This window comes from Rhagoletis zephyria, unplaced genomic scaffold (genome assembly GCF_001687245.7).
Source record: "Rhagoletis zephyria isolate East Lansing unplaced genomic scaffold, Rhagoletis_zephyria_1.1 Rzeph_scaffold_00091, whole genome shotgun sequence".
Classification (NCBI taxonomy): Eukaryota; Metazoa; Arthropoda; class Insecta; order Diptera; family Tephritidae; genus Rhagoletis; species Rhagoletis zephyria.
The window spans coordinates 233,860-247,935 of NW_016157175.1; the positions used below are offsets into that span (position 1 = coordinate 233,860).

Sequence of the window (14,076 nt, forward strand, 5' to 3'; positions counted from 1 at the left end):
TAAATACCAGGGCTAATCTAATGCTTTTACTTATTTCCGATCCATTTGTGTCTAAACATCTGAGCCTAGGGATCAGATATCTTCACGAGAAACTTTGTTGGGACTAGTGCCTAAAACTGAACTGAAGATAAGATGTTGTTTCATATCGATCCACCAACCAGAGAGGTGGACATAAGCTAGCCGATGTATAATTTTTTAGGGCAATTCTTCAAGGCCAGATGATCCCTAAGGCTTTTTTTATAGTTCCCTCAAAGGGCGAACTCTACCAACATTTTCAATCGAGCGCTTCCTTACTATACCTAACTAGACCTTGTCAGTGCATTCAAGTGTCCACTACACAAGAATATTGAAATTAAGTTTCGGTTTGTATTTTCCCGTAAACGGCAATGGAACAAACTTTAGCGGGTCTGCGGTGAGGATATTAAGAGGTAATGGCATAAAGAATTTTAGCTACCCGGAGTAATTATAAATGAAATTATTTGAAACCTCTTTAGCCCAATCTCACAATATCCTCTGAGACGAAGTGCTTTAGCGTTGCATTAGACACCTTTATCCTATTGTGCATTATTGCAAGAAATTCTTTAATTGAAAGTAGAAAAGCGCAAGGTTTTTTTATAAGAGGTAAAATGAGCATAGTTTATGTGAAGTTTCCGTTTAGGCGTCATTGGAGTTAAAGCAGGGTAATTGAGAAGAATTTCGACGCCATCTATACTGATAGGTTCAAAAATGTGCTGTGCCCTGGATGAGGGAGTATTATCTGAGATGATGGATGTGTCTCTCGTTCCGACTATCCAACTTTGCTTACATCCTCCAAGAGAACCCGTAACATAAGGCATACATTTTCTCGGATAGTCGAGAAGCACTTTTGGCTGTGAAATCAATTACGAACAATACTAAGTTATTCAGGGATTGTAGCTGTATGTTAACGCCGATATTCGAATCAATGAATATCTGCATCGCCTGTGTACTTGGTCATAGGAATATAAAGTATAACCGTAAAAAGGAGGCTGATAAATTAACAAGGGCTAGAGCATCTCCTGACCAATGCGACAAATAATAAACTTTTGCCCCATTTCGTGCAGTTGGCTGAAACACAATGGGCCATATTACACCGAAACCTGCTAGAAAATTTTCGACGCACTATAGCATATTAAAAATGGACTTATTAGTGAAGTCATGAAGGAATACCACCAGGTTAACAGCCATGAGCACGGAACATTGGGCTCTTGCGATTATGGCATTGATTGGTCGATATCGAATATTACATATACATACATAGTTACTTCTGATATTTTTTCCGCCGTAACACAAAGATTAGTCAAGGGTCCAATTGAAAAATCTCCAATATTTTTTCTTTGAAATGTCCATACATTCGTTTTTGTTTTACCAATTATCCAATATCAGTAGTTTATCATGTAATTAATATATATTTTTTTTTTCTCCACCAGGTTACACGGGCAACGCTTTCAGCTACTGCCACCTAATTGGCTGCCGTTCAGACGAGGAATGTCCCGCCACCGAGGCCTGTATCAACAAGCAATGTACCGATCCTTGCCCATACACACAATGTGGCACGAATGCTATTTGCCGCGCCGATTACAATCACAAAGCGCGCTGCCATTGTCCAGACGGTTATCGTGGCAATCCTTTGGTGCGCTGCGAGCGTCCCGAATGCTCAAGCGACGATGAGTGTACCTTTAATTTGGCCTGCAAGAATGAACGCTGTGAAGATCCATGCAATTGTGGTGTTGGCGCGCAGTGCCGCGTCGATAATCATCGCGCGCTTTGCCGTTGCCCACCAGGCTACAGTGGCAATCCGCTAGTGAGCTGTGTGCTCGAGGAACCTAAAGTGGCACCACAATGTACTATGGATGCGGATTGTAGCAGCAAGTTGGCGTGCTTCGGCGGAGAATGTAAGAATCCATGCGCTGTGACGCAACCATGTGGCGCGAATGCTATTTGCTCGGTGGTGGATACACTACCGTTACGCACAATGATCTGTCAATGTGAACCCGGTTATGTTGGTGATGCTGATGTTGGCTGTCGTAAAGGTAGGTTGACGGTGGGGTTTAAAAGTGTTTGTAGAGTTTTAAATCTATGCCTTTTTGAGTCTTTTTCTCATTGCAGCATAATTTTTGATTACTTTTATAGCTACACATATTTTAGTTGCATTGTATATATATTTATTTGTATAACTTTTATATGCGTTGAAGCTAAAGCGTGTCAAAAGCGCATGTTAACCAACAATTTAACACTTTGTTGTACAGTTATACACAACTTTGCAAGTTTAGCAAGCACAAAGCAGCTAGCTCTTTCGTTTCTTTTCTTTTTCTGCTACAATTACCCTGACTCCTGATGAACACTAATTCTCATTTTCCACCACAGAACCTGCACGGGATCACGGCTGTCAATCGAACAGCGAATGCCAAGATACCGAGGCCTGTCGAAATGGTGTTTGCGTGAATCCTTGCACCGATGGCTCGCCTTGCGCGCGCACCGCCGAATGCTTAGCGCAACGACATCGCGCCGTCTGCAGTTGCCCACAAGGCACTCAAGGCGATCCGTTCATCAACTGTTACCAACCACGTAAGCTTTACCCTACCGACAATAGAAGTATTCACTTTTTATATTTACTCTCGCTTGTCCTATAGCTCAAATTACCGCCGGCTGCACGCACGATACGGAATGCACACCGACCACGGCCTGCATCAATCAGCGCTGCCAAGATCCCTGCGCTGAAGCAAACCCATGCGCTGGCAATGCCGAGTGCCGCGTGCGCAACTCGCGCCCAATTTGCTCTTGCCCCGCTGGCTGGGGTGGTGATCCACAAGTTCAATGCTACAAACGTAAGTCTCCAAGCGCTTTTAGCGCAAATAAATTTCCAACCGTGACCCTAACTCTAACTATCATCGTCTATTCATACAGCGGAATGTAAGATCAACGCCGACTGCCCCTACGACAAGGCCTGCATCAATGAAAATTGTGTGAACCCTTGCAACTATGGCGAAGTACGCTGCGGCACTGGAGCACAGTGCGCGCCACAGAATCACCAAGCCGTCTGCATTTGTCCACCAGGCACACAAGGCAGTCCATTTGTTTCCTGCATCACAGGTCATTGTCAATTCAACGAGGATTGCGCCGATCATGAAGCTTGCGATCGCCTGAATCGAGTCTGCCGCCCGGTCTGCGATGAAGACACCTGCGCTGTGAATGCCATTTGCACAGGTAGACGTCATCAGCCGCAATGTGAGTGCCGTTCAGGCTACACAGACAACGCGTTCGTCGAATGCCAACTGCCACGCGAACCACCGACTAAGGTCGCACCGGAGTGCACGCAAGATGCCGACTGTCCTTCGCAATTGGCTTGCATCAACCAGCATTGCGCAAATCCATGCGCTACGCCACATGTTTGCACACCTCAACAAACCTGTCACGTGCTCGATACACTGCCGCTACGTACCATGATCTGCAAGTGTCCGAGCGATACAATCACCGACACCTCGGGCAATTGTGTTCCGATTAAACATGAAGTTGTAAGTGGTTGCCAGAGCAACGATGAATGTAGCAACGCTGAGGTATGTCAACGCGGCGTTTGCATCGACGCATGCCGTCTGGAACGTTGTGGTGTTAATGCACAATGCCGCTCGCGCGATCACTATGCGGAATGCACATGCCCACGCGGTTACGAAGGTAATCCACGCGTCGAATGTCAACTGATAGTACACGAACAACCTAAGACACCGGGCGCGGAATGTACGAAAAATGATGACTGTTCAAATGATAAGACTTGCAAGAATGAACGCTGCATAAATCCGTGTGTGGAAGATCCTTGCGGACCCGGCGCCTACTGCCATGTTCAGAACAGAGCAGCTGTGTGTCGCTGCCCGCCCGGTTTCAAAGGCGATGCGCGCGTCGCTTGTGTACCACGTAAGTACAAATACCCTTTTCCTCACTTTAGAATAGCTAATGTGCCTTCCCTTTCTTTAACCTACAGCACCAGACGTATCCACAATTGGCTGCAAATCCAATTCTGATTGTTCACTAACCGAGTCATGCGTCAACGAACGTTGCGTCAACCCTTGCAATTGTGGCCCGAATGCCGACTGCATCGTACGCAATCATCACCCCATCTGCTACTGTCAACCTGGCTACTCTGGGAATGCGCAATTCGGCTGCGTACAAATTGGCTGCCAATCGGACGACGAATGTTCCACGGATCAGCAATGCGTTAACCGTGAATGTGTTAATCCTTGCTTAGTAAGCGATCCATGCGCGCTCAATGCCGAGTGCTTTGGTCGCAATCATCGCGCCACCTGTCGCTGCCCCGCTGGCTTGGAGGGTGATCCGTTCCAACGTTGCGTGCGCGTCGAATGCCATTCGGACTATGATTGCGCCACGAATCAAGCATGTGTACGCAATCAATGTATTAATCCTTGCCAGGATAGTCCCTGCGCACAAAATGCCATCTGTCAGGCGCTACAACATCGCGCTGTCTGCCGCTGCCCCGAAACAATGCCGCTCGGCAACCCATACTCTTACTGTGAGCGACGTCCTGTGGAGCCTGTTTGCCGCGATGATGGCGATTGCCCGAGCCGCTTGGCCTGCATTGACAACAAGTGCCAGAACCCGTGCACCATACTTTCACCTTGTGCCGCCTCAGCTAAATGTAGTGTACTTGATAGTGTACCAGTACGAACTATGGTATGCGAATGCCCCGAATCATATGTGCCCGATGCGCGCGGTGAGTGCAAACCTATTGTGCTGCAAAGCCCACCAGGTTGTAGCACTGACGCCGATTGTCCAGACCAGGAGGCGTGCATCAACCGTCAGTGTCGCAATCCATGCAACTGTGGCACCAACGCCATTTGTCAGGTGCAGAATCATCGCGCTACTTGCTCTTGCCAAGATGGTTACGAAGGTAATCCTTACTCCGTCTGTCGAACGATAGGTTGCCGCATCGACAGTGAGTGCGACTCAGGTAAGGCTTGCATCAACGGCAATTGCATCAACCCCTGCTTGGTTAACGATCCTTGCGGCATCAACGCCGAGTGCCATGTACAGGCGAATAGCGCTGTCTGCCGCTGCAAGAGCGGTTATCGTGGCAATGCCTATGAGCGTTGTCGCGTCATCGGCTGTCTCACGAACAACGACTGTCCCACCGACAAAATGTGTCAAAATGAACAGTGTGTAAACCCTTGCATCTATCACAACACATGCTCACCACGCGCCGAATGCCGCGCGCAAAATCACTTGGCAGTCTGTCGCTGTCCAACTGGCTTCCTAGGAAATCCATACGTCGATTGCCGTCCAGAACCACAACCCACATGCCGAGTAGATACAGACTGCCCCGCAACTTTGGCCTGCATCAACGATGAGTGCGTAGACCCTTGTCTCACGCTCGAACCGTGCAACAGACCTGCTCAATGCCAAGTTACCCCGACCTCGCCAGTGCGTACCATGATCTGTATCTGCCCCGATGGCTATATCAGCAGCGGTAGCGGCACTTGTAAACCAACGAAGACCATAGTGGATGTAGGCGGCTGTATTGCCGACTCCGACTGCGCTGCAGATAAATCTTGTGTTAATGGCGTCTGCCGCGATCCCTGCAACTGCGGCTTGAATGCCGAGTGTCGCATCAAGGACCATAAACCTGTATGCACATGTCGTCAAGGATATGAAGGAAATCCAGAATTTGAGTGCTCCAAAATAGAATGCGCCATCAACTCCGACTGTCCAGCGACGCACGCTTGCCGGAACCAACTTTGTGTGCCTGCCTGTCAAGGTGAGCAGTGTGGCAGGAATGCCCAGTGTCTGGCAGTTGACCACCGCGCCGTGTGCGAATGTGTGCCAGGCTACCGCGGAAATGCGCGCATCGCTTGCACACCACTCGGCTGTCGGGCTGACAACGAGTGTCCGTCCGATAAGGCTTGTGTAAATGGAAAATGTGAAAACCCATGCGAGACGAAGGCTGTATGTGCATATGACGAAATATGCAAAGTCTACAACCATCGTCCGGAATGTGGCTGTCCACCAGGCACTATTGCGCGCCGCAATGGTTGCGAGCCACTACGCGAAATACCAATTTGCACCTACGACGGCGATTGTCCGAGCCAAACTGCTTGCATACGCGGCGAATGCGTCAATCCATGCAACGCAACACATCCGTGTGGCGTGAATGCTGATTGTCGCGTGCTGGATACAGTACCAGTGCGTACAATGATTTGCGAATGCTTGGAGGGTTACACTGGTAACGCAGCCGTACAGTGCGATAAGCGTTCATTGTGCGTGATCGAGAAAGGATTTGTGCGCGACATAGACGGTCAGTGTATCTGCCCACCAGGCACTGCTTTGGACATCTACGAATATTGCACACCCTGCCTGCCACAACAAGGCTATAAGATTGACGAAAATGGGCGCTGTGTATGCGCGCTAGAACGCGGCATGGTAATTGATGAACGTGGACGCTGTATCTGCCCAACGGACCATGGCTACCGACTCACACCTGCCGGCGAATGCGTGGCCGAAGACCAACCTGGCTGTGAAACGAATGACGACTGCGCCGACAATCGCTACTGTAACACGCGAACCAAGACCTGCGAGGATCCATGTCTGCAAAAGCTCTGCGGCGTGAACGCATTCTGTAATGCTATCAATCATAGAGCGCAATGTCAATGCATCACCGGCTACACCGGTAATCCAGAGCTCATCTGCAATCACACCAACTTCCGGACGGATTTCCCACGACCCGATATGTTGGTCAGCTGTCTGGCTGACGGTGTACAAGTCGAGATACATATTACCGAGCCCGGTTTCAATGGTGTGCTCTACGTGAAGGGACACAGCAAGGATGAAGAATGTCGACGGGTGGTCAATCTGGCGGGCGAAAGCGTACCACGAACCGAAATCTTCCGTGTGCACTTCGGCAGTTGCGGCATGCAAGCTGTAAAAGATATTGCCAGCTTTGTATTGGTCATACAGAAACATCCTAAATTGGTCACTTACAAAGCGCAAGCTTACAACATCAAATGTGTCTACCAGACGGGTGAGAAGAATGTCACGCTCGGTTTCAATGTATCCATGCTAACCACAGCAGGTACAATTGCCAACACTGGACCACCGCCTATCTGTCAAATGCGCATCATTACGCACGAAGGCGAAGAGATCAATTCGGCGGAGATTGGCGACAATCTCAAACTGCAAGTAGACGTAGAGCCAGCAAGTGAGTATTTCTGAGAGCGCGTGCATTTTTGAACTTAACTTAAATTTGGTTTCGATCTCATTTATTTTTAGCAATCTATGGTGGCTTCGCGCGTTCTTGCATTGCCAAAACAATGGAGGATAATGTGGAGAATGAGTATATTGTAACCGATGAGAATGGTTGCGCCACCGACGCCTCAATCTTTGGCGAATGGGAATACAATCCGGACACCAACAGCCTCATGGCCAACTTTAATGCCTTCAAATTCCCCTCCAGTGATAATATACGTTTCCAATGTAATATACGCGTCTGCTTTGGTAGATGCCAACCGGTTAATTGCCGCGGCTATAACGCTTTCGGGCGTAGAAGAAGACGAGCGATTGCGGACAACTCCACAGATACAACTGCGGTGGCGACTAACACTGGCGTTGAAGGACAATTGCGTGAAGAGATAACCATATCATCGAATGCGATATTGACATTCGAGAAGCGCAGCGGTCCAGGCATCAATGATGCGAATAGTAAGTAGGGAAAGGGGGAAAGGGCTAGAGAGACAGAGAGAGAGAGAGAGAGGAAAAGGCAAAGTGAATATGTATGAAAGAGAAAAGTAGTGAAGACATTGGAAGAATGCTCGTTAAAGAGCGAGAGAGCCTGTGTGTGCGAAAGAGAAAAGTGGTATGCGTAAGAGAGAAAGAGACAGAAGCGTGTGGGCTAGCGCGAATGAGAAAGGCGCTCGTTTTTGAAGCGCCAGAACAAGAGAGAGAGCGCGTATTAGCGCGAAAGTGAAATATAGAGGAAAGAGCGCACACGCGCGATTACGTTTCACAAGTTTATTAACAATTGTTTTCAAATTTTCTCTTCTTTACAGTCAAACCCGCCGCGCAACGCGTTGAAGACATTTGCGTCTCCATGGTGGGGCTGATAATAGCGCTGGTGATAACAGCTCTATTGGCTTTGGTAGCTGTCGCAGTGGCCGTATCCTGCTGGCTCATGGCCTATCGTCGGCGACCAAAAACACTAGCGCCGCTACCGCATCCGCCAGAGTTCCCCAATCCGCTATTTGCGAATGCTGAAGCTGTGCCAGAGCCAACACCAGACTATCTATCATAAGGAAGAATCAAAAACGAACGAGTAAATATGCTAGTTTTTAGGTTAGTTAAGAAATTTAAAGCAAAACAAAATTGATGAAAGATGATAAAATGAAAGAATCATAATGTAATTTAGTAAAAAGTAAACGAATTTGTATAGCTAAAGAAAAGAAGCTCGTGCAAAAAGTTTGAGAGCGCGCGTGTGCTCATTGATTAACGATTTGCTGTAATATCTGAAATATAGAGGTAAACAAATGAGCGCAAAGAAAAACAAAAGCGTTAAGCGAGCACAACCAAATATAGTGAAAGAGAAATATGAAACAGAATGTGTCAAAATTTACGAAAATACGTTATGATTTCGTATGAAAAAATCACGCGTAACTGAGAGTGTATTATATACTTTATGTAAATGTATAAGTAAATATTTTTTCCTCAACTCACCATGACATTCCTAAAGAGCGTAGCGTAGCCTAGCCTAATTAGACGTCAAAGGCTACCGAGCGCTCGTATTTTAACTAAAATGAGAATTTCAAGTAGCTTTTTGAATTTTTCTTCAAAGCAAAGTATGCGATAAATGCGTTAAAATAACATTTAAATATTTAAATTTTTTTTTTTGTACAGATATTTTCTTTTTTTTAATTTTTTTATACTTTTTTTAATAGGAGTACGCAATTAAACAAAAAACTGTAGTTAGAAAAAAATATTTTTAAAAATAACTATGAACAACTGCCAAAGCTATAACACTGCTTATGTTTATAGACAAACATACTATACATATGTAGAAGAAAGAGTAGCACAAAGGCATTTACGCATAGTTAGTAGTTGAAGAAAAAGGCAAAAAGGCTTATCGGGCATGAGAAGGTGTTTAAGAGAAGAGAAAAGAGCGAAAAAGGGAAAAAGAAAGCGAAAGTGATAGAAATAGGAAATGAACGCAATACCTCAGAAAAATATTTTTTCTTTTCTTTTCTGAAGTATTGCAGAAAGGTAGCCAGGCTACGAAAGAATTCTCATCTAACAAATACAACTTCTTCATTAGTCGAAAAGCACGAATAGCATATTTGTATGGATACTTAAGGAAATAGTATGTATACAATTACGCTACCACTGACATATGCCACTATTGTATTAGTAATTAAAGACTTGTCTTCCCTGTAAAAAAAAAAAAACAATGTACTATAATACATACTTATTTACATATATAAATACATACGCACATGAAAAACTCTGTAGGTGGTGGGCTACCTCCAAACACAGAACAGAATAAACAGTATACAGAAGAGGCATTGGCATTTCTATGGCGGCCGCACTAATATGATCAGAGTAGAGCAGGCGGAACTCACCAACGACAGCGACGAATGCATAAAATGATGACGGCCGGAACAACTTGTTCACTGTAAAGAACATGACCACTGGCAATTCCACGTCAAAAAAGAAGAAAGATACTGATCTTGATTTCAGCAGATTAAGAATACTATGCAGCCAGAGAGAGCGCTTGCCTCATCACCGAATGTACTGCAAATTCAGATTTCAGCTTAAGGCATTATTCTTCTTCTGTATATTTTGTATATGCTGTACTCCAATCCACTGGTCTAACCATGTAACTCGCGAACCGTTTCACAGACTCGAATACTGCATACTTTTGGGCGCTACACTCAGTAACAAAAGTATACGAAAGCCGTATAGCGGAGTTGTTCATTGTATGCAATCAAATAAATTTAAAAAAAAAAGTGGAACACGTTAGAGAGATATGATTAGGTTAGGTGGACCTCTACTAGATATGCACTTGTATTATAGAAAAAAGAAACAAAAAAAAAAAACACAGCACACAGTCTAAGTAAATAGTTATAGGTGTATGTATATATGCTATAAAATTTTCCTATAACTTATAAATGTAAATGAAGAAAACTATAAACTGCCCTGAGACACTCGAAGAATCAAATGAACAATGCAAGAAGGAGAAAAAAAATACTCCAAAAAGCAAAGACAAGGTGGGGCAGAAGGGCAAGAAAAGAGCGGCGAAAAGAAATTACGAAGGAAAGCATCGAAAGCAACCAAAAATGGTGGAAAGAGAGCCAACAAAAAATAAGTTAGAAAAAAAAACCTTTTAGAAGCTTTGTGAAAACCTCTTGACACAACTTTGTATAAAAGAAGGAAGTTACAAAAAAAACCTTTCAAACCTGTTTGAAGCTAAGGAGGTTATGTTGAAGCAACTGTAGTTAAACGAATATGGCGACTTAAAGAAAAATAAATTAAAATGTTTTGTACAACAACAAATCAAGCATAAGAGATGTTTATTTATTTATTAACAAAGGCAAATAAATAAAACAACCAACAAATTGTGGAACGCTTAAAAAAAGCACTGGAGAAAGCAAACGAAAAGTCATACATATATACAACAATAAAAACCAAAAACAACTTGACTGCCAAGCACTTCCTCAGCTAAAAATAAAAGGCTTGAAAAAATATTCGCCCACCAAGCTGCCCCCATCATGCCTTGCGCTTTGCATTTGTGCGCACGATTTTTGTAAATATCAAAAATTACAAAAAAAAACAAATAATAAAATAGCTGCCTAAACGTTGTTCCGATTTTTTATTAAAAAATTATTATTCAATAAATTTTATATACATTTTTTAACACTTCTGCCTATCCGCAAAGCGACTAATGGAGGATTTGCTTAATTAATTTTAATATAATGTATTTACTATTAAATATTTAACGCGTACTAATAACATTTTATAAAAAAAAAAATAATATTAAAAATATTTGAAATTTAATATAACCAATCATAAGCAAGTAAAAAAGCGTGTTAGTCAAGTGCGTTTACTTTTTTTATTAAAAAATTATTTTTGTTAATGAATTTTTTTTTTTTAATTTTATTTAAACGTTTTTTTCCTTATTTAATTTTAAACCTTAATGTATGCTTGTTGTGATTGCGAAGTGCGTACGCAAATTATGATTAAATATATATATATATATATAAATAAATATAAACGCGATATATGTATGTGTAAAACTTTACTAAAAACGCTACTAAAAAATTAAAAAAAAAAATCCAAAAAAAAAAATTTAAACAAGTATGCGCGCCCCCCACTCAACCATCGCCTACATACACTCTGGCAACGACGTGAATTCACCGCAACAGCCAGCAACTGTGCAGCGAACTTTGGTTGCTTGCGTGTTTGCGTTGAATTTACGCTGTGCCTTTGAGTCAAAAGCGTTTGGAAAGCTAAGCGGCATAGCGAAACTTTCTAAACTGAATAACAAAAAATAAAAAGAACGAAACATACAAAAACAAAAACGAATCGAAATGTATAGTCACTACTTTAAGTTAAATTTTTACTTTCAACTAAATAAAACAATTTAAAAAATTAAACAACAACAAAAAACACACACCACACACCGAAAGACACACAAAAAAATAAACACACACAACAAAACACTTTCATTGCTTTAGCCAGCAATGTTAGCAGTTAATAGAAATCTAACCTTAAAAGCAACTGTAAATAGAATTTAGAATTTTCGCATTGTATAGGATTTTTTTCTTATTTTTTTTTTGTTTTTTGTTTGTAATTTATTTCGTTCATAACGCCATTGCCAGGCAAAACTCACAAAAAGAGAATATTTTTTAAAAAACAATTTTACAATAAACTAAATTTGTATTAAATAATTTTCGAAAATTTTGACCGCCATATTTACAAATTTACTTTAAATACTTAAATAGCAACTTTTAGTTTTCTTTACGCTTCAAAAATATAATTCTTAAATTTCCATCGAAAAGGCAATATTTTGCCTAATACACATGGAGAACTTTTTGCACTGGCAGCAAATATAACTACACATAGATATTTATATAAAGAAAAAAATACAGCGCGATTGACAATAATAATGATTGTATGTAAATTGTTAAAAACAATAGTTAAATTTTAATTATTAAAAATGAATTGTATTTAAAAGGAAATGTTTGAAAGTAAAACGAAAAAAAAACTTATTAATATTTTGTATTGCTTAATGTAAACTAATAATTATAAAAATAAATACGAATAAAATAAAAATAAAAATATCGTCTTAATTTATTTGACAATTTTCGGATGGCAACCCTACTCCAAAATATTCTACAATTAAATTACTAAACCCATTTCATTTGAAGCGCATATTTGAAAATTGTGCCTATCTAATTTATTTGAATTTTATTCCTAACTTTTATAATGGATTCCATAGAATTTACCAAAAGGTGGCAACTCCATTATAAAAACCCCGGAATATAACTTTGCTTACATACATACGCTAGGTTTGTTATTCAACGCACGATTCGAAGGCTAGTTCACGAAAACTTTGGATCCGTTTTGGCACTAGTTTAAGACCATTTCGGGAGTAGTTGAGAACTCATCTAGGGACATTGTGCGATTAGTTCAGGATCATTTTGGGACTAATAAGTGACCATTTCACAACCTTTTCCAAACTTTTTATTTCGGCTCAGGATCATTTAGGGGGCTAAGCTTGTTCCAAATCTTTTCGGGACAAGTTCACGACTTTTTCAGAACCACTTCAGGATTACCTAAGAACAATTTTGGCTTAGTTCGAAATGATCCTGAAATAGTTCTGAACTATTTCCGAAGTGGTTATGAAAACGTTGTTTTCTGGTCCCGAAATGAACCGAATAAAATGGTATGAAATTAATGCTTAATTTCTAGCGTAACCTATTTATGCATGCGACTGAATCGCCTAATGCTTTGCCATCAAATTTTGTGAGTACCTGGTTTCCAGATATACTTCCTATAAATAGATGTGGGTACATCAGGGTGGTGCTTAAATTATCAACATCTAAATTTTTTACGAGGCACCTCTTTATTGTAAAGGGGGCGCACTCCTGTAAGAACAATAATGGCGACCTAGTAACTGATGTCCAGAGCGTACTTAAATTATGGAGGGAACACTTTTCCGCCCTACTAAATGGTAGCAGCACGGAAAGTTGTGGAGAAGAAGAACCCGAGCCCGCAGTCGATGATGACGGAGTCGACGTTCCACCGCCTGACTATGACGAGGTACGTATAGCAATAACGCGGCTGAAAAACAACAAAGCCGCTGGAGCTGACAGCCTGCCAGCTGAGCTATTCAAGTACGGCGGCGAGGAGTTGATAAGGTGCATGCATCAACTCTTGTGCAGAATATGGTCAGATGAACGCATGCCCGACGACTGGAATTTAAGTGTGCTCTGCCCAATCCACAAGAAAGGTGACCCCGCCATTCGCGCCAACTACCGCGGGATCAGCCTTCTAAGCATAGGTTACAAGGTCTTATCGAGCGTATTGTGTGAAAGACTGAAGCCCACCGTCAATGAACTGATTGGGCCTTATCAGTGTGGCTTTAGACCTGGCAAATCCACCATAGACCAGGTATTCACAATACGCCAAATCTTGGAAAAGACCCGCGAGAAAAGGATCGACACTCACCACCTATTTGTCGACTTTAAAGCCGCTTTTGACAGCACTAAAAGGAGTTGCCTATACGCCGCTATGTCTGAATTTGGCATCCCCTCAAAACTCATACGGCTGTGTAAAATGACGTTGAGCAATACCACCAGCTCCGTCAGAATTGGAAAAGACCTCTCCGAGCCGTTCGCCACAAAACGGGGTTTCAGACAGGGCGACTCCCTTTCATGTGACTTCTTTAATCTGATGTTGGAGAAGATAATAAGAGCTGCAGAACTGAACCGCTCAGGAACAATTTACTACAAGAGCGTGCAATTGCTGGCTTATGCCGATGACATCGACATCATCGGTAACAAAAAC

The 14,076-nt window shown here is 42.5% G+C and overlaps 1 protein-coding gene across 1 annotated transcript in view; it reads left to right on the plus strand.

Annotated features, from left to right (window-relative positions):
- Positions 1–11,911, plus strand: part of dpy (fibrillin-like protein dumpy) — a 231,098-nt gene extending 219,187 nt beyond the window's left edge. The window contains exons 83-89 of the mRNA XM_017630594.1: positions 1,449–2,051; positions 2,386–2,586; positions 2,652–2,846; positions 2,926–3,927; positions 3,995–7,219; positions 7,291–7,719; positions 8,067–11,911. Coding sequence (XP_017486083.1) covers positions 1,449–2,051; positions 2,386–2,586; positions 2,652–2,846; positions 2,926–3,927; positions 3,995–7,219; positions 7,291–7,719; positions 8,067–8,308 — 5,897 coding nt within the window. The 3' untranslated portion in view covers positions 8,309–11,911. The remainder of the gene's footprint in view (positions 1–1,448; positions 2,052–2,385; positions 2,587–2,651; positions 2,847–2,925; positions 3,928–3,994; positions 7,220–7,290; positions 7,720–8,066) is intronic.
- The last annotated feature ends 2,165 nt before the right edge of the window (positions 11,912–14,076 follow it).